A 26258-nucleotide genomic window follows, 5' to 3' on the forward strand; every position below is an offset into this window, starting at 1 on the left:
TGTTTGAAAATAGGAAAAAAAGAAAGAAAAAAAAAGGAAAAGAAAGAATTATTGAAATGTTCACTCAGTTGAAATTAAATCAGAGTTCTGTAATCGAAAAGAGGGAATTTCCTCAAACTTTCTCAATAAACATGTTAATTTTATGCTTTATTACGAAAGGTTAATGCGAAAATTGAATCATATACTTCATGTGTATATGAAAGAGAATTATTATGAATAACTTTTGCGCAACAAAATTTCGCTACAGAATAAAAATTAAAAAAAAAAAAGACATTTAAAAGACTTATAGTTGTTTTCTAATTTTATTTATTGTATGCAACTGAAACAAACCTTTTGCGATTTTTAGAAATTCCTTTTGTATGAAGTTTTGGAGATAATTTTAGACAATAACAAAATAGAAACCCCGGGTTGGCCATCTCCCTCCCCCTTCAAGGACGATGGTGCACCCTTAAATGCTACGGAGCATCCTTCCAGAACGAAAGTCCCCCAAAATGAGATCAGAAACCCTCTCTAAGCCCCCCCCCCCGCTAAATATTTCAATAGCGCAGTCTGCGCCATGGACCCGTCCCCTTGTGGACGCAAAAAAACTCACTGTTGGGTCTTGAAACAGTTTTCAAAAACTCGGCAGATGTTTATTATTAAAGAGTTACAGGGGTGAATAGCAACTAATACTAACTCGCCAGCTTCTAATATTTCAAAAAGTGCTGCGTATATGTTTTCCGAGTGTTCTTTTATACCAGAGGTTCCCAACCGGTGGTTCGCGAACCCCCAGGGGTTCGCGAGGTGCAGGAAGGGGGTTTGCGAAAATTTCGGTGCAATGGCGGATTTTTCCTAGTTTGGTAAAAAATTATAAAATATTCAATTTTCACACATAGTTACTAATTTTTTTTTTTTAATTTGAAAACGCGCCAGACTCTTGTATTAAGCTCAAAAAAAAAAAAAAAAACTTTCAGCGGTTTTATAATCTTGGTTAAAAAGAAATTTTCTCATTTTTTTTTCGATAGACAACAAAAAAAGATATCCTTCCTTCTTTATTGCGAGGCGCCATGCAGAAACGTTGTATTAAGCTGTGGCGGGGATCACGATGACCTTAAAAAGGCGCCATCGCGTGGAGTCAATCAAACAATATACATAATATACATATGTCGAAAAAAATCAAGAATTCTCAAACAATGCATCATAGGGGTATTATTTCTAATCTGGTTGAAATATAACTCGGGAATTTCCGTCGAATTCAGTCATCGAATAGCAGACATGACAGCAAAAGGCTCCAAACTTAAAATTTATTACTGGATTTTACCCATCTGTTCGTTTTCAAAAATATATAACATCAGCATGCTCATAGTTCTGGGGAAATAGTTGTTAACAGACGTATTTAGAGATACTTTAGAGATGCTTGAAAACAAGTGATTTTGTTTGCAATTGGTTTTGCTACGTGAACTTGCTACTCTGTTTGTGAAGTTATAATCACTTCAAAACCTTTGAAAACCAACACAACTGGAGAAGCAATTTTCGAACTGGTCAACAGTTACTTTGAAGAAAATGGAATAGATTGGTCTTTGTGTGTGGGTGTGTGCAAAATCACTGACAGGAAAATTTGTTGGCTTTGTGGTGCGAGTAAAGAAGATTAACGAGAAAATTGAATGGACTCATTGCTGCATTAATAGACAAGCATTAGCATGTAAGCGTATTCCCGCAGAATTTTCCGCTACTTTGAATGATGCGGTAAAAATTGTAAATTTCATAAAATCACGTGCCACAAACTGCCGTCTATTTCACGCGCTTTGTGAGGAATTGAGAAGCCTTCATGTTACTTTACTTCTTCACACAGAAGTTAGATGGCTTTCCCGCGGCAAAATTTTGACACGCTTATTTGAATTGAAGTCAGAAGTCCAAGCAATTTTTGTTGATCATCCATTTCACTTGTCCACTTGCATATTCGATCCTCTTTGGATGCAAAGGCTTGCATATTTAGCTGACATCTTTTCAAAATTAAATGAATTAAATCTATCCTTGCAAGGTGCAGTTGTTAATATTTTCGTTGTATATGATAAAAGTGAAGCTATGGTAAAAAAATTGAATTTCTGGATCCAATGCCTGGAAATGGGTGAGTTTTCTTGTTTCACTTCTCTTAGTAGTTTTTTATCAGAAAACTCAATGAAACTTGATGAAAGCGTTAAAAGAAATGTATGTGAACATCTGCAACATCTTGAACTAACTTTTGACGAGTATTTTCCTAATAGGCGTAACGTCCCTCTCTCAAACAACTGGATACGCAATCCTTTTGAAGGAAATCCATGCTTAGAGAACACCCTGACATTACCTGAAAAGGAAAAGCTCATCGAGTTATCCTGTGATAATTCATTGAAAACTACCTTTAAAGAGCTCTCGTTAATTGACTTCTAAATCAGTGTAAGAATTGACTATACCGTTTTGTCCAAAAAAGCAATTCGAATTTTATTAACATTTTGTACAACATATCTGTGCGAGAAAGGATTTTCCTCCTATACTTATCTCAAAGATAAATACCGAAGCAGATTGAATGCAGAGCCTGATTTAAGACTCAAACTGTCAGACATTGAACCAAACTTTCAGTTTCTTTGTTCCGTCAAACAGCCACAAATATCGCATTAAGGATTTTTTCCCCAATTTAAAGTATGCTTAAAAAAATAGTTGGTTTATAAAACTTCTTGTTTATAATTTTTCTTGTAGATGTAGTTTTAACTTTTTATTAATGTTTGCACTTAATGATATTTTACAATTATATTTTTGTTTATTGCAATCAAATGCTGAAAAAAAATGGAAAGCAAACAAGCTGTTTTTTTATTGTTTCTTACATGTTACTAATTTCAACATCAGGGGGTTCGCGAACTTTTTTGCCTGTTCCAAGGGGTTCGCAAAGAGAAAAAGGTTGGGAACCGCTGTTTTATACCAATTATAACAATTCACTATTTATACTTTACGGTTAATTTTTGTGTGATTTCAATGACTGGAAAAAGATGAACGTAATGAGAATCCTTTAAAACATTTTTAAAAATACAAAATAAAAAATGAGTAAATAAAATACAATAAAATAAAAACAATAAAAAAAATCAAGATTGTTACATAACTTCTTTTCATTAAAAAAAACCAGCGTTGTGAAATGAGAAGAAAATTTAGGACAATAAGGTATAAAACTAATTAACATCTAATCAATAACTAATTCTTGATTATACGAATTTTTTCACACCCCGATACAAAGCTAGTATAGTATAAACATCTGCAACAACTTTTGGAAAATGCGAGAACGATCGGTAATATTGCTTTGAAATCACCTTTAATTCATCAGCCTAATATTGAGTTTTCTTCATTTCACAAAATGGAAATTTACTCATTTTAATATTCCTTCTCATCTTTCTCGGGCTACATTAGCAAACGCTATACAAATCAAAATTAAACCATTGAAACGGCAAATGATGACTAACGTTATTTCACAAACAACACAGGTTTTAAATATTATCTAAACTTATTAAACACGACTCATTCTCTTTTCAAGTAAAGGTATTAGAAAATGGTCTAACTGGTGAAGAAACAGTAAAACTACATAAATATGTATTTAAAAGATACAGAGCCCATTTAGAAGTTTTAGTTTAGTATGCTTGACACGTCTGCACTGGTCCACTTGAACAGTACGCTTTATACATTATTCTTGATTTAAAGCACCATAAAAAACAAATTAAAGCCATATTTTGGTTAAAAAAGTTTTTTTGATCCCCTGGCGATAGGGGCCCCGCGCTTTTTGGGCCTAGTGGTAAATCAGGCCTGGCCTCGAAAGGGTGTCTGTCCCATGTTTGCTCAAGAATAGGTGAAAATCATGATAACAACTATCAGGCAACTCGATCAGGGTTAAACATGTCACAACCACCATTTGATTTCCTCATTTCTCAAAGCAGCGACTGACATGACGGGACTAGAACCAGGGATCTTATGTTACTGGGTCGAATGCGTTGACACTGAGCCACGCGCGGTGGTAAGGCGTTGGCATTCTGCACCGTAGTCTCTGGTTCTGACCCCGTCGGTGGATTTTCCAGATGCAGAAAATTATCGGTGCCCATGTCGTATGATAATGATTATGCGGTATGTAAAAGACCCCTTGGGGGGTATTCGTTTGGCTTGGAATATCCTCGGCACAATCAAACTCCTAGTGTAGTTTCGCATCGAAGAGAACCCAGGTGCCTCCATCTGGTGGGAAACTGTGCGCCAAAATCATGTGTGCCATTGACATCCGTGCCTTAATGGTGGCATATGAAGGACTGGATGCCGTACCGGGGAATCGTATGTGGTCTGCAAAAGGCTAAATAGCTTAACGCAGCCATTAGACAGAAAAAAAGACCTTACCGGTGGCGTCCATAGTCTCTCCAACTCCGATGGCTTGTAGCGAATGCACATATGCGGCACATCGATGGTTGTCTCTGGACGTACATATACGCCCATAGGTCACAGCAATATCTTTCGCTAGACGCATATATGAGTCCATAGCAGTCAAAGGGCTGAATAAGTTGTACATTAGGGTGGAGTGAAAAAAATAAAAATCTGATAAACGTTAAGTAATAGTGCGGAAAAGTTGCCTTTTGTAGAGATATTTAGTCATGCAAAAGGATTTTGACAGAAAAAAATATCCTGATGGTTCGCTCGTGCCTTGAAGTTGACCATTATTGCATAAAAAGTGGAAAAAGTTACGATAATTTCATCAAAAATAAAAAATTGATAAATTTGATGTAACATCACTGAAAAGTAGGCTTTTGCGTAGATTACGCACAGCATGTGATCATTTTAATAATTAACTATATTTTAAAGTTCCACACATGCTTTGAATTTGAAGAATATAGCGTCAAAACTGAATAACATCGTGATGCTCCGTACATTGAGAAAAAAGTATTAGAAGTTATTTGTAAAAATTTACTTCCATTATAATTAATTCTTACATAGATACGGAAAAAATAAGTAATATAAAAATTTCTTATCCAGTAAATAAAAAAAAATTCTCTATTTAGCCAATAAATTTAGTTAATTATTAAAATGATCACATGCGATGCGTAATCTACACAAAAAACCTATTCTTAAGTGATATTGCATCAAATTTTTACTTTTGATGAAATTATTGTAACTTTTTCCATTTTTTATGCGATAATGGTCAACTTCAAGGCACGGGCGAACCCTCAGGATATTTTTTTCTATCGAAATCCTTTTGCATAACTAAATATCTCTACAAAAGGCAACTTTTCCGCACTAAAACTTAACATTCATCAGATTTTGATATTTTTCACTCCACCCTATTTTACATGAAAGCGTAAGGTTATTGCATTCATAATTACTCAAACAGATATTGCTTTGTTGTCGTCTGCTAGCTATGCTGGCAATTTGGGGTGCGCTGCTTCACTTTTCCAACTGTACCGTAATTTGGTGTGAAGTCCGACTTATACAGTACACACATGCCATAAGGACCCGTTTATAGGGTAGGCAACCATTCACATCACAACAACTAATTCACAAAAAGAAATGTCAAGAACATGAGAGAGAAAGTACGTCCATGCCCGAGCCGGGATTGGAATCCGGACCGGCCTGTCGCAGTTCGACTTCTATGACCACTAAAGGCAAGCGGCAACAGATAGCGGTAGGCAAATAAATTGACGGATATATGACTAGTAAGCATTTATAAGGATGATATGTGAAAATATGTAAATGGACGAAAGGGGGAGGGGATAGAAATAAAATTTGTGTCATTATCGACTCATGTAGGCGTTATAAATGAAAAATATTGCTCAAGTTCTAAACATGGTGACTAGCACACACGAGTACACCCTGGGATTCTTGTTGGATTCGGACCTTAGATACACCATCAATTTTATCATTATTAAAAAAAAATATTAATCTGAACTTATATCCTGTAAACTCAAATTGGTTCATTATCATTTGCCTTTTTTAATTTTTTCTACCACCGACCCTGTTTTTACGAACCTTTGTTTAGGTTAATGCTGTTAACTTTAGTTAAGTTATTAACTACGGGATCTTTCGTATTTTGTATAAGCTTTTTCTCCACACACTAAATTAATGATATACGTAAAATGCGCTTAAAGTAGCGCACAAAATAGAAATGACATCAGTTCCAACTCTTGCCTAACGAATTCTTTTCGTGAAGGAGTCAAATCTCGTTGAGTCGTGTTCATCAAAAAATATCAACCATCATTTATTGCGCAAAATTGTAATAATGATAAAAGTAAAATTTTGAATATAATTTTATGTTATCAGAGCTTTATTATCATTTTAGGAATCAACACAAAAGTAAAAATAGTTTTCAGCGTAGTTGAAGTCATTTTATCGTTATCTCATTACTTAACGGTGTCACATGAAAGAATTGGACAATTCCTTGAGAATTCACTTGATCTACAACTAATAAGACAATACGAATCCTGATTAGAAACATCTTATTACTTAATGTATGTTACGTTACTCTTATTTCAATATTATTTAATTGTGATCTATTAGTCTGTTTTTACAAGAAAAATTTGAGTCATTGCAAAATGTTAAAAAAGTTTTTGATACGAATTGTAAAAGCTTTTTGCATAATTTTAAGAGACTTTTAGTTATTGATGCTCGAACATTGTTCATTTTTCGTAATTAAAAGAGTTTTACATTAAAATACCACTGAACTTAACTACGTCAATAACAAAAAAAAAAAAAAAAAAAAATACACATAAGACGTTAATACAAACAAATTTACAGTTATGAAACTACATCAAAGACAGTTAGGCAACAAAATATAAGAAGAATGTTTGATACCAATCTCATAAAAGAAAACTACCTCACTGGTCCGCATTTTTTTCCCGTCTTTATTTACTGTTTTTATATGTTGTTTAGGAAGTCCTGGTCTGAGCAGAATATGCCTGAGGGATTAATTTCCAATCTTCTTTTTTTCCCCAACATCCCAGGTCATGCATGCGTTCATCACTCAAATAATTCCTCCTAGCCAAAAACGAAACATTTCGCCAAGCCGAGAGGCAAACCGTGCTCGAAAATCAGCATCACTAGTCGAACAGGTATTTTTTCCCTTCCTGCTTTTCCATTCCCGACGCAGTCTAAATCAGCGGGAAATCGTTCCACAGGTAACACACCTTATTTCAGTCAGCAGCGCTGCTGTTCAAGAAGAAAATATTCGCGCCAAACGGATGGATTGCGTAAAAAAGAACATCTCGTGGAATGTTTGTTTGACAACGTGTCTGGATGCTATAGCATCAGAGCTTATTTTATCGCTTTTAAAACCTTACGCGCTAGCCGTCTGAAATCTCTGCGCAATTCCCTCAGTTTTGGAACCATGAAATATGTTTAGTTTCTGTTCCGGATCCTTTTCGCAACATTTTTGCAACGCATTTTCGCTGGCGAAAATGCGTTAAATTAATGTGTAAAATAATCTAACGGAGAACTTTGGTGTGAAGTGAATTAAACTTGCCGTTATGTGTGTTTTTGACAACTTATTCCGGCGTTGACAAGTGTGTTTCGATTTTTATTCCTCCTTGTGTCTTTTCCTTTTGAAATGTACTTAGGAATTATATTCGGAAAATAATATAAAATCTTATATTCTTCAATTAATTTCGTGAAAAAAAGAATTTGTGAAATTTTTTTTTATAAAAAAGACGCAATATCCTTTTTAGCAAGAAAAATATTTGTATTCGTTACTGAAAAAATAACATTGACCACTGATCATTTTGTTAGAACTTCTAAAAATATCGTTTGCTTCTTAAAAGGCGTCATTAATGAGTTTAAACGTGGTTGAAACAAATTGATGCCGAAATGTGAAATCTAACTATTTGGATTACAAAGAGCCAACCCTTGTCAGATTTTCCATTGGAATAACAATGTGTCTGTGTTAAAGTGTAAGCATTTGGAATACTAAAATGGAATTAGCTGAAGATGAAGAAGAAATCGAAGAGACTGTTTACTTTGATCAGTCTGTAGATGACGTTGATAATTTTATCGTTGTTTCAACTTTGGTAAGTTTCACAATTTTATTTCTAATTTCATTCAAGTTAAAAAATTCATGTATATTTTTGGGCATTGTTGCAGAAGTTTGAACGTAAACGTGTATTTCTTAACTTAACTACATTTTTTATCATAGAAATAAGGAATATTTTTTACTGCCATCAAATAACAATTTTCACAATGTATTTGTGTCTTCTATGAAACATGCAATGAAAAACGGTTTAAAATTCTGTGCATTAACTGGTTGATAGCCTTAAAGCAGCTTTTTTTATGAAGCAACTCCTCGCACCAATGTTTTTGGAGGAAAGGGGAAATTATATCCTATATTTATATTTCAACCATTATTTTGCAATCAGCTGTATTACAATTAAAGCATAAATACATCAATTAAAGCATGAATGCATCAAAATATTATCAGACGAAAAAATAACTTAGATGATCAAGGGCTTTCGTGGAACTCTTTCGAGTGAATTAGCAAGCGAACACAGCTGAAAACATTCCTTGATTTAAAAGTGAAAAAATTCCTTGATTTAAAAGTCTTCATCTCAGGGTTAGATGAAGACTTTTAAATCAAGGAATTTTTTCTCTAGAAGATTGTTATGTTTCAATCTATTAAATTCCTATTTTTTCCAACTCTGAAAATGCGATGTGCAAAAATCAATCGAAAAAGCAAAATTACTAAGTGGATTCTCTTTCCCATTTCATTTATTGCAGTAGTAAAATTTCGGCCGAAAAGGATTTGAAAACACGTGAAAACTTTTTAATACTAAAGGTAAATAAGCAATAGTAGGGAGGGGAAAAAGTAAAGTTTTTGAGGAAAATACATGAAATTAACGGAACAATATTACTAAGTTACGTTACAAATTGAAACAAATGACGACTTATAGGGAGGGGGGAACATTAAAACTTTTTATTTTATTTATTCATTTATTTCAGGCCTTATTTTATTGCGTTTTTGATCATGTCAAACAGGATGATTTATTTTTGAAACTTCTCCATGAGCTGTCTATATAAATGACGTCTATATTTTGAATATTACTGACCCCCTACCACCGTTTGAAACTAAATTTCAAACTTTACCTTACTTCCCCCCCCCCCCTTGTCACATGTCACGCCATTTTTCATAAGCGTATTCCTATAAAAATGGGTGTCACATTTCTTGTTACCCCTTCCCTCCCCCTTGTCAATAGCTCATAACTTTACGAACTCCTCCACCTCTCACAGCGTGACATCATTTGTGGACAGTCCCTATGGGCATATTGTCCCTTAATTAAATGGATCGACAATACGTTTATGTATTCATTTGTTTGTGTTTACCTATTTTTTTTTTAATAATTACGAGTTTTGTTTACACATTTAAGTAAAAATAATATATATAAATTGGTGTTGCAGTAGTACTTAATACATATTTGAGATATGTACAGATATATATGTGTTAGTTTGTGAACTACTAAAAGAAAATATTACAACGTTACAGTACACGAATTTGTAGATAGTCTCATACACATATGTTTCGGAGTTTCAAAGATCCACTTTTTCAATGCAAAAGAGTTGAGCTTATGGATGAAAGATATCCAACAAAAACAAAGTTTTAAAAAAACTTTTTTTACTCGTAACCCCGAAACACGTGTATGCAGTTCTCTTCAAATTTGTGCGATTTAATAACGTGGCAATATTTTTCAAAAACTTTTCTGCTCAAAGGTTCTGCTTAATTATTAATTTCTTTTATGTAATAGTGTTAGTTTTTTTTTTTTTTTTTTTACTTTACTCTTACTTGTATAAGGATTTTAAATTTGGTCTCTGATTTACGTCGCGTCCGCAACATAAATTTCATAGCTTATTGAATTTCTTGCTTTTGGTCATTAAAATTGCCCCTTCAGACCTGGTGTCTGGTATACCGCAGATGAACTTAAATAGCTGTTAATTATTTAATAATTGATGAAACCACTTGATTTTTTTGTAGTTGACTCTTAACAATCTTCTTATTATTATCTATGCAAAAAAACGCAAAGGCGAGGATTCCCTCCCCCTGATTTTTTAAAAATATATAATATTTTATTCATTATTTAAAATGCTTATATTATGTTTTAATATTGATTGGAGAACATTTGACAATGTTGTTTGACGTTTCATCGTTTTTTTTTATCTGAAATGTTATTTTTCAGAAATGTCGAGTCCAGTACATTGAATACATCATAACTCTTTTAATTTTTCACGCACAAACTTGAAATTTTGTCTCTTTGATGCTCTTTACTATAGTATTCTGTCAACCAAATCAAGACATTTTCGGTTAAGTATTTCATAGTTCCGACTGAAAGAGTTAGTAACGTAATTTTTTCATGAAATGAGAAAGAATACATGGAGATGAAACTATCATCTCCATGTTGGATTATTTATTAATACTATATCTAAAGGTTGGGATGTAAATGTTGGTTGAAAATTTGAATTAGTATTCGCTGATAATATTTACTAAATTAATTCTTAACCGATTTGCCATGCTATTGAACAAAACCCCATAAATTTATCTACTAAAGCAGAAGAAACTTATTTTTCTTTTTAAAAAGTCGTTTGCATAGCAAGTCATAAATCGCAGCAATGAATCATGGAGGCATTTGTGATGCTTCTCTCGGGAAGCACCTGAAGAGCGGGGTTAATTTCGGTGCATTCCACTCTACACATGAGCATGGAAGGTGGAAAAAAATGACTAATGTTGCCAGAGGTATGCAGTGAGCGGCTTTGAAACATTAACCCTTTACTCAGAAGCCATGATCCGTAGAGGTGCCCAAAATGGGACCAGAGGTAAGAATGCAGGTTTTTTTTTTTTTTTTTTTTTTGTTCTTCCTTACTTAAATCCATTCTTCATGCTACCTGTAGCTTCAAATCGGTTTAGTCTCGTGTCAGTTACAAAATAACAAACCCGATTTCGTGCTATTGTGATTTATTTCTTTAGGCCGAACATCAGAGGCATCGTCGACTGGGAAGGAAAATAGGAAAGAAGTGCCTATTGTACAACGTTAGAAAGAAAGACGAGCAGGAAAAGAAAAATAGGAGAGGTTGCATTTATATGCCGGAAAAAAGTATGAAAATTATCTTTAGCTTGTCCAGAAGATGCAACAGATCTTGACTTCTGCTGCTACATGTCGAACATACCCTAACCCTAAAGCATCAGCGAAGGTCGTTTAAAAATTTCGATTTTTGGAACTTCAGTTTGTAAAAAATATCGGAGGAAAGTCCCTATATCCCTTCCCTTTCCCTGTCGTCATCAAAGATGGCCTACATTTGCGTTTTTAGGACTTCCATTCCGAAACATTGCCGGTGCAAGGTCCCTCAAGGGAGGGGCGGTCTTGCCCATTGTTCCTCCCTTGTATCCGTCCTTGCTCACTACTGGACAAGCTAAAATTAACTTTTCACATTTCATTTCAGTACATAAATGTAGCTGTCTCATTCCACCCAGTTCTCCCTTATTTATAACAAATAGGTAAAATGTTGGTAATTTGAATATTCACTTGTGTGTGTATATATATATATATATATATATATATATATATATATATATATATATATATATATATATATATATTAAGAGTATAACACTGCCGGGCCCGCAATTTCAACGTTTTCCCGGAAGTTGAAGGCGGGGATAAAAAGTTTATTATCAATACATTTATAGGAAGAAAACAACAGAATTCATTCAAAAATACATGATAACACTGTTCCCAAAATTGGGGGGGGGCATACCCCCCCCCCTGTTTTACCAAATGACGTGCTTAACTTCTGCTCAGAAGGCTTTTCCAGGGCCATTTTTTCAAAAATGTTATTACTTTTTGAAGTTTACTCCTAGTAATGATTTTATAGTTTTTTTCTTGCTGTTTTTTGTTCGTTTGTCTTTCTCCTATTTATTTATTTATTCTTTGGCGGGAGGGAGGAGGCAAAAAAATGAGATGTATTATTACGAAATCTCAAATGTATAGGAAATATCATAGCCCTGTATAAAACTATGAAAATAGATAGATAAAAAATCTTAGGCACTAAAGGAGCTCACTTTGATGGCAATGAATCCTAAAAAATGTTTTGACATTCTTTTCTCACTCAAGATTGTTGTGAAGAATTCTTTTTGGCAATTACAAATATTGTGAAGAGTTTTTTTTTTTCTTTTGGAAAAAAGAGTGTCTCAAACAGGCTCTGGATGCATTGATAAAAAAAATAGAGAAATTCAACAAAGAAATGTAAAATAAAGAAACTTGTATATACACTGTAAACATGTTTTTGCCTATTATTGGGACTCAATTTGAAGTATTCGGTTTCAGTTCGTGAGATTCCTGGTTGGAGGTCCAAGCACTATTGAGAACGTACCTAGAAATGTGCAATTATTAAAGGCAGTAGACACAATGGCATCCGTTTGCTTAGAGTTCATTTAACAATGTTCATTGACTCTATAAACTTCTTCTCCAATACCATGTGACAAAGCATGGAAATCCAATGGCTTCAGTCTAAAATTTGGAATTTAGGGAGAAAACTTGTTCATGATCGGGTACACATCCAATGTTGCCTAGACAAACACTTAGCTTAAATTTTATTCTTTCAGACAATTTATTTATGACGTTTAGAATTAATTTTCCCCCAATATAAGAATGAAGTCGTGTCCATGCAAGTAACATGATTAGCCCGATTTTCTCGAAAGTCGTCATGTAATTTTTACAAAATTAATGACTTATAAATTAGCTGTCTTTGAAAAAGATTTATTCTCGTTCTCAGAAACATTATGTTAAAATCTTTGTACAGTAGAGAACCAATTATCCGGGAAGTTCGGGACCATAGCTATCCCGGATATTTGAATTTCCCGGTTTTCTGGATCGCTAAAAAGAGCTTTTGCCCCATTATTTATAAAACTTGAATTACTATAATAAATAGTAATACGTATTTAAATAAGAAGAAAACAGTTCGGAAATGCTTATCAATAACGAAACATTAAAAATTACTAGTGAAAGAATAATTTAAAAACCAGAAACCCTAAGTTATTTAATAAGACCTGAGACCCTCACATTCATTTTGAAAAGGAAAGAAAAACACCAAGTTTCGATGTTGTAAAATTAAAGAGAATGAAGGGAAGGACAAGAAACAAGTTTTTTTGAACGTAAATGTGCGATTCTTCTACTATAGTCTTTGTTTTCATGAACGCGTTTTGTTTTTTATTATAATGTGACAATATTTATTTCTTTAGTTTTCAGTTGGAATAAAACACAAAAGTTGCAGACTTACGTGTGTACTTTAGTTCAAGAAAATATTCTGGAAAATTTTCCCTGCGTTAAAGACAGCCCTTTGAAGTTCATTTTTGTAAATGATTTCCCGAGTTGTAGCTATGTAATATGATATGTATTAAGAAACCGCTCATTTTCTGTTAGGTATTTCAAAAAAAAAAAATATATTTATATATTAGTTTTTCAAAAATTGAAAAAAAAATGCGTATTTTTAAAAAATGACGGGAAAATCGGCAAAAGGTTGCCGGTTTTCTGGTTTCCCGGTTTTTTGGTTCCCGGATAAAAGGTTCTGCACTGTAGTAGACATTACAAATTAAAAACAGTACTCTCTTCATCCCAAATTAGTTGCTATAACTAGATCAAAAATTTTGTCTCGGATTAACTGCCACATTTAAATACTTTTGGGTCATTCCATATCAAGTGATCCAAAGTTTTTCCCCTCACCTTTTTGTATTTCTCTGAAATTTGGCTCATCAATTGTACCTTTTGAGGTAATCAAAAGTCCAAATTTTTAGATTTTTATCTCTTTTATTTTTTTATTTATGACACTTTGATTCTTCGAAAAACCCTCTTTTTTTCATGGATGTTTGAACATAAAATGGACGATAACTCAGCACCAAATATAGATAGAAAGATTTGGTAAAAAGCATTTTAAAGTACATTAGTTGCTGTTTAATTTGATATGCAGCATGACTAATTTTAGAAATATTTTAATTTTTAAAAAATGAAATTTAAATTTTAAATTTAAATTTTTCAGAAAAGGTATAATGAATTTTTTTAAAAAAATTCTCAAAAATTTGTGTGTATTTTATCTTCATTTGTGCAAAGTTTCAAGTTGGGATCTCAATGGGATCATATTTTTATGAATTTTTAAATAAAATTTGACTTATGAAATAATGACATTTTTCAGATTCTGACTAGTTAAATATAGGGTTCTCTTACTAAGGATGGTCTAGTAAGTAGTAATTGATCATGACTATACTTGAAATAAGCTGACATGAATTTGTAGATTGGTACCCCCCCCCCCCCCCCCCCCAATGCCACACAACCACTTTTTATCTTTTTTTTTTTTTCAAAACTGTATTTAAAAAAAAAAAAAAAGCTGTGGCACGTAAGAGTTATAATCATAATAAACTGGGATGCACGCTGCTAAACATCAGCAGTGACTAAGGCTTATAAATGGGGGGGGGGGGGGTCATAAAAACTAAAAGTCAGAAAAACTTTAACAGACAAATAGAACCACTCATTTGCAGCTTTTTTTTTTCTTTCGAAAAGTGGGACGATTGGGGGAGGGGGAGGGGGAAGAGCAATCTGGAATGAAGCTTAACAACATGGAAGATTATGCTCAAATTAGCAAAATTTGTTTGATCTATAACTGCTTTTAATATATGCATAAATAGATCTCGCTGCATTGCTCTCCTTTACAACTGCTTACTAAAAAGAAAACTAGCATTAAAGAAAAGAAGACCGCCGCACTCCAAATGTTGTAGAAAGACAGTTTTATACGGAGATACATATATGCTCTCTTTTACAACTGAAATTAAATGAAAGCTAGCATTAAAGCAAAGAAAAAAACAGCTGCATTCTAAATGTGTGGAAAGACGCTTAGTTTTATGCGGACAGACATATGATCTGATATTTAGATTGATTTTTAGTTTAGTGTGAAAAGAATGAAACAAAATGGGGGGAAACACTCCTATTTTGCTATGATCTTGGGGCAAACTATTTCTTTCCTCCCTCCAAAATTGAAAGTTGGCACAGGGGTAGGGGATGAAATGAATCATAACTTTCCTTATCAGATAGTGAATTAATCAAGTAAATTTTGTGAAGTTCGGATTGAAAAAGAAACACTTGGTCCGAAAAAAAAAGCGTCAGGTGAGGCGTGATACTATTATAGTGTTAATCGTATGTGTGGGAGGGGGGGGGGATGTACTTCGTCTTGTTTTAAAGAACATTTACCAGCTTTTTATATGCTTTCTATTCATTTTGTTTTATTTTATTAATTCATTTATTTTTTGCGTTTTGAAAATAGTTTTGAAAAAAAAATAAATAAATGTGGTGGTGCTGGGGGGGGGGGGCTTTTTCTTGCTTTGAAGAAGATTATTTACCAACTTTTAATAAGTTTACTATTTATTTTGTTTTATTTATTTATTTATTTAATTTTAATTTTCGAAATGTTTTGAAAAAAAAATAAAAGTGGTGGGGGGGGGGGGGGGGCTTACCAATCTACAAATTCATGTCAGCTCATTTCAAGCATAATCATGATCAATTACTACTTACTAGACCATCCCCAGTAAGAAAACCCCATATTTAACTAGTTAGAATCTGAAAAATGTCATTATTTCATAAGTCAAATTTTATTTAAAAATTCATAAAAATATGATTCCATTGAGATCCCAACTTGAAACTTTGCACAAATAAAGATAAAATACACACAAATGTTTGAGAATTTTTTAAAAAAAATTCATTATACCTTTTCTGAGAAATTTAAATTTTAAATATAAATTTCAGTTTTCAAAAATTAAAAATTTTTTGAAATTAGTCATGTTGCATATCCAATTAAACAGCAACTAATGTACTTTAAAACGCTTTTTACCAAATCTTTCTATCTATATTTGGTGCTGAGTTATCGTCCATTTTATGTTCAAACATCCATGAAAAAAAGCGGGTTTTTCGAAAAATCAAAGTGTCATAAATAAAAAAATAATAGCGATAAAAATCAAAAAATTTGGACTTTTGATTACCTCGAAGGGTACAATCGATGAGCCAAATTTCAAAGAAATACAAAAGGGTGAGGGAAAAAATTTCCCAAATTTTGGATCACTTGACATGGAATGACCCTTTTATGATTTTATTTGAACATTTTTCCGAGAGTTTAGGGTGCTATGCTTTTAACCAGTCTTATTTACCTCCTTCTCTCCTTAAATCGGTATCAAATTAGTTTCAAAAATCCAGAAAATCGCACATTCTAAAGCCACGCCACATTTTGTAATTATTATTTCTTCAGAATCCACATAAAACTGTTTTCTAGTAAATGAATCGTAAATTTATTCGGAAGCAACCTGGTCTTTCCTATATATTAGTGGTGGAGTTCTTAAAAAAATGTGGCGCGGCTTCAGAGTGCGAACTCTGAGTTTCAAACTAATTTGGCACAGATTTATGGAGAGTAGGGGTACTTCGAAAGTGAGTATTGTTGAGCATAGTAACCTGAGATCACTAAAAATTTATTCTGACAGAATCATTAAATCATCAGTATCAACAATAAGAACAAAAGTATTCAAATGCAGCACTAACTTGGGGCAGAGGGGGTAAAATAATCTTTAAATGTTCAGGTGGAATATTGTTTTGAAATTTATTTTTATGCCCGAAGATTTCTTTGATCACTCAACTATGCATTGACACTAAAATTCAGAGTTAAGATTGAATTTTTCATTGGTAAAATTTGGATTGGTTCTCGGTATAAAATTCCTCAAATTAAGAATCGTGCTTAAATGCTTGAATCAAAACCTTGTACCACGAATATGAATCTGTTTTTTGACGAAGCGAAATACGTTCGGCTGCAATTTACCGCATTAAAATATTAATTGCTTATTACAGACCACCTCTCAACTACAGCATAATCTTCAGCATTGACTTGGAGAAACAAAAGTAAAAGACCTCCCCGCTCGGCGATCAATGATTTACATAAAAATTGCATACTGTGGCATCAATTATTAGGCTGCAATTTGCCTTATTAAAAGATTATTTACTTATTACTGACCAACTTTCAACTACAGCATCATCTTCAACGTTGACTTTTAGAAACAAAAGCAAAAGACCTCCACGCTCGGCGATCAATGATTCACATAAAAATAGCGTACTTTAGTCTCAATAATCAGGCTGCAATTTGCCACATTAAAACATTGCGCAATTAATTGCTTATTACAGACCACCTCTCAAGTACAGCGTCATCTTCAGCGTTGATTTGGACAAACAAAAGCAAAAAAAAAAAAAAAAAGAAACTCCACGCTCGGCGGCGGGCACACGCGAGAAAGCGACTGTTTCACGGGATGCATCTTTAAAAATCTTCCGCGGTTCGCAGCAGGTGGAGGATCTGGTTCACGGACCGTCGCTCATCTGAAGCATTTTAAAAGCAAGCGGTCATTTCACCCACGCTTTCATCGAAAGGCAAAGACATCTTAAACAAGACCAGGCTTTCGTTTCTCCCGTGAAGTTACCACAATTGACAGTTTTTTTTTTTTTTTTTTTTACTTCTATTGCAATCTTTTCTTAGTTCGCTTTCTATTTTAGTATTAATCTTTCGTAAACCCGCCTATTTAAAAAGCTGAAAGTTCTGACAGCTTCGAGGCGAGGCGATCGACTTGAAGCGGAAGCATTCTTAGGTTAGCATTACGAGGAAGTATTTTTTTTCACATTTAATTATTGGGGTTGGGGCATGATGAAGAAAAAAAGGTTTTGGCCTTTGGTACAAGTGGACGTAAGCAAAATTTTCTGAAGACAGTGAAACTTTCGGAAACTAAACTATGACGAAGCTTGACCCTCCCTCCCTCCCTTTAAAACACTCATCAAATATACATACAAAAATCATTTAAAACGTCCCCCCCCCTTTTTTTAAAGTTATTTTTCAGTTTTAAAATGTGTGGTCAACTTTATATTTTCTTAAATAGGAACCCAAAATTTTCGGAAAATTCGGATCACAAACACCCCTGGACTTTGGGTACGAAAAATTTCTGAAACTGCTAGGGTGTGAAAAAAAAAAAGCACCAAATCAACCAGGAATAAGGCGCCTAGTAGGGCATAAACGTAACTAATTTCGTAAGCAATGAAAAGAAGTAGCATTTCAGATATTTACTTCTAAAAATAATTAATTAATTGAAAAGGTTGCTGCAATTGTTTACTCATAATGTATTAGAACATAATGTGGATGAACAGTATTTCCGATGGTTTGGGGGAGGGGGGTCGTGACCCTCATGACACTACCCTTGTATCCGCTCCTGATAGCAATGCTGGGTGTTCCGTTTAATGTGGCAACCAGCTTTGACTCGGATCTGGGATGATGTGCCCAGGGGCGTGCACAGAGATTTTGGGGCCCGTCACAAATAGACTTTTCGGGGGCCCCTCCATACTGTTTACCCCTATATTTCACCCCTAGTTTTAAAAATATTGGGCCCCCTTCAGGCTCGGGTCTGGACCAACACTTTTCCCTCCTCGTCCCTGGGTGTGCCATTGAATAATTTCATATTTGTTAAATAAGAAGAGGAAAAACACATTTCAATGTCGTTACGGTAGTATTCCTAAAATGCAAGACTGGCGTAATTTGATGAACTTGACGGAGATAGTAAATTTTTGACTCGGTCACAATGATACGTTAACTGAATGGGGACTCAGTTCTCAGTTGCATTGTTATAGCTTGCTAATTGTCTTCTAAAGTTTCACTAATTTTCGCTAATTTTCTTCGTTTACATTTTGCTTTATAATTTTTAAAAGGCTGTGCAAAAAGGAATTAACTCATTATAAATCATTGCTTTTATTTTCTTTCAAACTCAGAGTAATTTAAGAGAATAATTTCTTCATTAAAACTAAAAATATAATATCTCATGATGTTTTGAGAAAGGTTTTGCTCCAATATTGTCATAAAGAGTTAAATAGTTCAAACTGTGCTGAAGTTTAATTTATATTTCATGATTTTCTATAACTTAATATTTGAAATTTATGTTTTACTCACTAGAAAAAAAAACTTTCTGTGCATTTTTTATACATAATATTTTGTCTACAAGTTGCCTTAATTAGTTTGTTATTAAGTTGAATGTAGTCAAGCTGCTCAGGTAGAACTTATTTTTGAAATTAGTAGTAAGTTCGTCCTTTCTCATGCTTTAGAATGCTTACTTAGGACATAATATATTTTTAGAAATTGTTTAAAAAGAATCTGTCGAGTATTTTCAAGATAATTTCGAGAGATAACTGTCAGAGAGCTCTTAAATACAAAAATGACGTTCTGAGTTAATGTTAAAGCACGGTTTATGATAATAACGTGTAGTATTGTTTAGAATTACGTCTACTGTGTACAGTTACGTCAAAAATTCACAACACAGCTTAATTATGAGTGTAAAGAAACTGAAATTTTCTCTGAGAAAGTAATTTTTTACTAATTACTGGAAAAAAATCTTTTTGTAAATAAATTTTGACATTTAATCTTCAATTTAGTTTAATTAGTTAAAACGAAATCTCCCATGCTTTCGGACACATAAACTACTTTTTGAGAGTATTGTGTATTGTACTCTTTAACATTTTTTTGAGTAAATTGTTCTCGAAAGCTAATAATTTGAACTGAATCAAGCAGTTTTTGTTATTAGTTACTGTTCACTTTAAAGGAAACAAATTTTTAAACAGAAAAAAAAATATACGTATATTGTCGCCTCAGAGCAACAGTAGGATATCTTACTCTTATTCCTGGGATTAGATGTCTCACTGTTGCTCTGAGGCGTAGATATGTGTATAGTAGAATAAATAAAAAAATTATTTATTAAAAAAAATATAAATTTATTAATAAAAAACTGAAGAAAGTTGTTTATTATCGTTCTACAACGATACTAATTTTTAAAAAGTCCGTTTTTTCAAACAACTAAAATCCCGTGTTTCTAAAAGACTGCGTTTACAAAGAGTAGGACATTCTGTTATTAGGCTTTACATTGCAACCTGCAGTTGAACACAATGACATTTTTGAACTAAGAAATAAGTCAAAAATTTTACCTGCAATGATCCCCCCTAGCATAAGGAACTTTTTGAACGCGGTTTGACAATACCTTCAATGAGCCATCTTTTTGTGTTCAATGTGAACGGAATCGATATTCTATTCTTCTTTTAAACAAAACGTGTACATAGTGAAAACAAACTTTATTATAAATTCTTTAGTGTTTGTAATGTAGAATGGGGATTAACGACAGTTATTAGTTTTTCGTTTTCTCAATGACGTCTAAATAAATGTTCTTTTTCCAAACGGTTTTCATTTTCATCAAGGCTCTATAGTGTCGCTGTGTTTCATCTTCATTGTCGTCTTTTTGTGTATTCAGTTTTTACTGAAAACAAACAGATAAATAAACGAAATAAAATAATCAGCTATAATAATTAATCTTTCAGTAATTGAACATCAATGTCAGAGTTCCAAAATTAAGTCGTTTATTTTAGTAGACAAATGAATTTTGACACTGAGTGTAAGCATGCATTTTTGTCTTTAGAAAACGTTTTGAAATGTCATGGGAGAATTAAGGCTATTGATGAACTTTCACAAAAAAATATCTCTTGGAATGCACAGTCGAACCTCGTCTATCCGGCTCCCATTTATCCATATTTCTAGATTATCTGAATAAATTTCTTTTAATCTATAAAATTCTCCATGTTTACATAGATAATTTCAAATTATGATATCAAGAGCACAACTATTAGCATACTAATTATTCGCTTTGCGTGCCCGTCCTTTATTCAAACACCAAACGTCTTTAAAACAGAAGGCTGAACTATAATTTTTTGCAGGGAAATTATTTGAAAAACTGTTTTAATGTTCTTTAGTGTCTTGTAAACAATTCAGTTTAAATTTGTTTCAAAAATGTTTTTTGTCGCATTGAACGGTAAGTACACTTATTTAAGGATTTGCACTGCTTATTACATATACTCCCCGGATTATCTGTCTTTTTGTTTATCCGGATTGCCAAACGACGTTGTATACGATATTTGAAAGTTTAGATTAATATTCTCCATGTACTCGATATCCGTGTAAAAGGAAGTATTTAAATCCGTCGGTTGGGAGACTCAACTTTTGCTAAAGGAAGGACTGCAGTTTCTGATTTTTATTCAAAATACCATTTTAACTTATAATTTTCAATTGGCTTTTTAACTTAACTTAAGGTGTTACTTTCGTGATTTCACATGGATGGTGATTTGGGGCTTCATATGATGTTTCTGTATCCTAGTGACTAGAGCCCAGGTTATAGGCACAATAAAAGTATCGAAAGAAAACATGCACTAAAAATTCATTGAATATGAACTAAAAACTCAAAACATATGCACTGATTTTTTTTTATTCATGCCGATATAAATTTTCACATTTGAATAAAAATGTGAACAGTCTTTCTATGTTTTTGATTTTTGGTGTTAAGTTTTAATTTATCAACAATATATAAATTGGGAGATAGTGTGGACAAAAATACTATATGCATTAAAAGTATGCAAAAAAAAACCCCACAGGTTTTCGATTTTTTTATTCTTTATGAAGGACAAAATTGTTTGTTGCAATATTTCTTTTGAGAAAAAAAACTAAGTGTGAAACACACACTTATTTGTGAGTTTTTTTTTTTTTTGAAAACCTGCCGTCAATATGTAGTTATATATGCAGTAACGTCAAGAGTAGCCAAAATATGCAATGGCATATGCATATAAGCATTTGCATATAGTTCTGGCTCTACTATAATGACTGTTTGCCAGAATCAGACGAATTTTCTGGTCTTTTTCAATCAGTGACGATATTTTCAAATCAGTGCAGCTTCAACTATTGTTTAAAATCTGCAGTTCTAAATTTTATGTTTAATGCTTCAAGTTAACGTTAATTTACCGATTTTGAGAAAAAAAATGGTCATTTTTCGTGAAATGCTTTTTAAGTTTACACATTCGTAAATCGCAGCATTTCTAATTGGGCTGAAACTTTTTTTATGGGGCAATGTGAACATTTCGTCTTCAATTAAAGATTAGAATGCCCAAAATAACTTTTTGACTGTTTATTTTCATTGCTGTTTAATTATTCAAGTTTTCCAATGAGCTCATACTCACCGTAGCTCACTCACTGGCTGATTGTCGGAAATAGGTGACGGACAGCAACAATTTTCCCTGGGCCGTTAATTTGGTATTAAAAGCTCGGTTTATTTGTTTTGCATTTGGTATGTACAGAATGGCTTCAATTACTTGAACGCCATTCCGCGGAAGCATTACTTAACCGAAAAAAAGTATTCTAGTCGGAAAATTTTAATTACCGCACCACGCAGAAGTTACGATTGCATACTTGTCGAACTAAGCTATAAGTATATGTTAAATTACTCAGCAAAGTTCAGCAATATTCTCATATAAAAGAACTTTATTTTAACTAAAATTAAACTATGGCAAACTAACATATTAAACATATAATTTAACTCAAAACATGGAATAAACTGTTAAACTGAATCTAGAAGAATGCAGCATGTACAAAACCTAAAGAGTGTTGCCAAACTGAAATTCCGATAAAAACATTGTTTAGAAAAATTATGTAAATGAAGCTGATTGTTTTAAACTGATTTAGTCTTAAATCTAACATGATACACACTATTTATAGTTTTGTGTTTAATATCACCTTTTGGTGCTTTATAATAATTCATACGTTCTTATGAAGCAGGTTTGTTTTTTTTTCGTAAATAATCAGGATATGAAAAATCAGTGATCCGTATATTCGGAACTCCAGCGCTCGAATACGCTACCTTGCGGTGATTTATAAAACTGCGTCTGCACCTAAAACATTGCCACGTTGCGCATCACGTGTGTCTGTTGACGTAAACACAGGCAGTTTGTTCTGAGTATTTATTAACGCAATCGATGTGTCTTAGTTTGCTTTCAGCTACAGAAATTAATTCGTCCCTTAGTAGTATTCTCGAGCTTCTCAAAATAATGTTAGTTTTCCTTATTTCTTTCAAAAAAGTATTAAATGGTGGAAGCATAAACAAGAAAACTCTGGATTAACAAAATTGGATAACGTTTATACCAGGTAAAATTTTTTATTATTTTGTATGAATTTGTAAGAATATGAGTTTTTTTTTTAATCTTAAATTAATTAAACTAATCATATTTTACAGCAGCATTTAGTTGGAATGGACAGTATGCAAAATATTTTCTTGAATTTATTATCGTAGAACAAAATGAAAAATGTTTAACCGAGAAAGAATTTACTTTATTCCTTTTATTCTCAGCTGAAAGGTTTCGCCAAATTTGTTTAGGGTTATAGTAGTTTTATTATTGTGCAAGCAAAGTAGCCTTGGCGAGTTTTCGCGTTTTTAGTTAAACCATTTTTAATTTTTATCATGAGTGGAATAAAATGATAGTAAGATTACAGAATTCGATAAGTAAAAAGAAATGATGGTCAATCAACTGAAAAGAAAACTACCACCATATATAAACTGTGAGTACACATTTTATTTATTTTGTTCTGAGTGAATTTGAATAAATATCAGTTTTTCAATTCGATGAAAAAAAAACGAACTTAACAACATTGACTGGACACTTTTACTTAACCTAATTCTACATAAATGATTTAAATAACCTTTGTTACTACAGTATCCTACTGAAATAGACAGTATGCAAATAAATTTTCTTGAAAATATTTATCGCAGAACAGATTGAAAAATCCAGAAAGAACGTTAAGAATTTGAACAATAAAAAATAAAAGTTCGCCAAAAATCTGTTTATAGGGGTATGGTTTTAAAATTATGTGAAAGAATAATGTATCTTGACAAGATTTCGCATATCGGGTAAATCATTTCCATGACGAATGAATTAAATGCAGGATTTCTTTGGATATCCAATCATATAGTCATAGAAATAAATTATCTAGTGTTAAACGTTACTCCTGACAGTCTGCCACGTATGTGCACTATGTGACAAAAATGTCAACAAATGCTGGAAATGTCACGAAACTGAACTTAATATGTACTAATGTATAGAAAAAACGGTACAAAATGAAAATGCCGTTCGAAGCGAACCAAAAATTTATGAATTCCGAATTCAACATCGTGAAAATGGCTGCTTCAGAACAACTTACTGTGTGTTCTGCATTAATTGTTTACTTTCGTAATACTTTTTGGTTTCTAATCTCTTTCTATATGGGTCAGAATAACCAAAAGACTTTGAAAAATCTTTTCAAACGAATAAAGCGAAAAAATCATACATACGAACAAAAATCACAACACTTTTACCATTTTCTTCGTTACCACATGCGTTTGTTTTAGTTTTCAATTCCGCCATTAGACAGTGACTGCAGTGCCCCCTATAGTTCGTTGGAGTTGCGAATTCGAAGTTCACAATTGTTTCGGACAATTTATTCTCTGTAGTTGTAGTGGTAAATTCATTGGCAACATTTCAGGGACAACGCCAATTGGCGACAAAGCAAAATTCCTTTTGCTTAAGTTGATAATTCGTTCTCTAAGGTTATGACTGGGTTTTTTTTAAGAATCAGAAAAAGGAGCATAGCATCTGTTTTCTTGTCATTTTTCAAATGACACTTTTCCTCTGAATTTGCAAGATTTTTGTCGTTTCGATGTAATATCTCTCGGAAATCTGTAGAATCATGGGTGACAGGAGATGCTAAGCGAGAACCGATAGTTTATTTATAATCGTTATCAACTTTTTTAAAAAGTTTGCTCGATTTGAGCGAATGTTAGACCCAAATCGAACAAAACAATAGCCTTATCGTAGAGAGAATGCTTTTTTTTTTTTGTTATGTTTGATCCCTCAGTATTTAAACTTTCATAGAAGCTTTTCTTTTTAATTTTTCGAAACAGTTTCAACTGAAATCTTTACTAATAATAAAGCTAAAAGTATTTGTCTCTGGATGTTTGTGTTTCTGTGTGTTTGTATGTCTATTACTCGCGTAGTACTCTGACCGCTCGGCTGGTTTTCATGAAATTTGGCACGACATTAGTTCGTAACATAGAGATGAGCACCTCGAAGCGATTTTTAGAAAATTCGATTTTGTTTCTTTTCTATTCCAATTTTAAGAACATTTTACCGAGCAAATTATTATAACATGGACTTGTAAATTACCAAAACGTGGACGAGCAAATTACCATAACATGGGCGAGCAAATTAACATAGCAAATTGGCGAGAAATTCATCATCCATTATTTGTAAATATACAGGCGAACCAAATGACCTTCTAATTTTCTACTGCGGGCAAAGCCGTACGGGTACCGCTAGTAAAAAATAAGAAGGCGTTCCTTGTAACGCTTAAACACGTATCAGCAGTAAGCTGCGATTTGTGCTTTTTGACGTTGTTATTTCTTATTTTACTTTTCATCACACAGGTTTTTATTTAACTTGTTCTAAATGATTTCATTTATAAAACTGATCGCTGGATGTCGGCCATTAAAAATCTTCAAAGTTATATTCTTATCAAGCGACTATTTGCCGTCGATTATTATGCTTGTGACTTATTTTGACACACTTTTGATTCACTTTTCTTTTTTTGATGACTTATGTTTTTCAACGTTTCTCGCATTCTATTTCTTTGTTACTAATAATCTACATTTTCACTTGTTCTTCAATCTCACGCGTTTGCCTAGTTTCAAGTGTTATTAGTTCCTCGCCCTTGCACATGCAGGATATCCATAAAGCAGTAGCATAACAAATCATTTACGGTCTGATGATTCCCGATCTTCTTTATTTTCTTCTTTTTTCGTTTTGTTTTCCTGCTTTAAGTTTCAAAAATGATTTTGCTTCAGAAACGTCAAAAAAGAACTAGTATGTTGTGGCCATCACGAAACTTTCTTCTATATTTTTCTTTTTTTTTTCTGATCCTTCCCCATGCTTGACGAGGAAGCAATATTCCCAACAAAAACAAAATTACACATGCAAAAACTGAAAGTTATTTTAAAAGCCTTGCTTGAATTAATTACAAATATTTTATTTCTCAGCAAACATAAGATGGCAACAGTTAAAAATTTTAAATCATTGAAATAATATTTCCGATCATTTCCATACAATTAAAATAACGAGAAATACGCAGACGACAATCTATTACGATTTATCTTTCTTATTGTTGCATTAATAAAGCTATTTTTATTCGCAAAAAAAAAAAAAAAAAAAAAAAACACCTGGGAGCGATTGGTGTCAAAATTGAACCAAAGCCTGTTTACATATGGATTCACATATATTCCAAATTTCAACCAGAACGTAGCATTACTTCTTGAGATAGGG

General features: G+C 32.9%; 2 protein-coding genes across 2 annotated transcripts in view; one reads left to right on the top strand and one right to left on the bottom strand.

Annotated features, from left to right (window-relative positions):
• The window catches only part of LOC129233677 (alpha- and gamma-adaptin-binding protein p34-like), a 71705-nt gene extending 64658 nt beyond the window's left edge, over positions 1–7047 (bottom strand). Inside the window, exon 1 of the mRNA XM_054867659.1 lies at positions 6842–7047. The gene's annotated coding sequence lies outside the window, so the exon portion shown is untranslated. The remainder of the gene's footprint in view (positions 1–6841) is intronic.
• A 763-nt stretch (positions 7048–7810) lies between these two features.
• LOC129233694 (death-associated protein kinase 1-like) overlaps positions 7811–26258 on the top strand; it is a 126813-nt gene continuing 108365 nt past the window's right edge. The window contains 1 exon segment of the mRNA XM_054867675.1: positions 7811–8027. Coding sequence (XP_054723650.1) covers positions 7932–8027 — 96 coding nt within the window. The 5' untranslated portion in view covers positions 7811–7931.

Source organism: Uloborus diversus, chromosome 1 (genome assembly GCF_026930045.1).
Source record: "Uloborus diversus isolate 005 chromosome 1, Udiv.v.3.1, whole genome shotgun sequence".
In the NCBI taxonomy this organism is placed as follows: Eukaryota; Metazoa; Arthropoda; class Arachnida; order Araneae; family Uloboridae; genus Uloborus; species Uloborus diversus.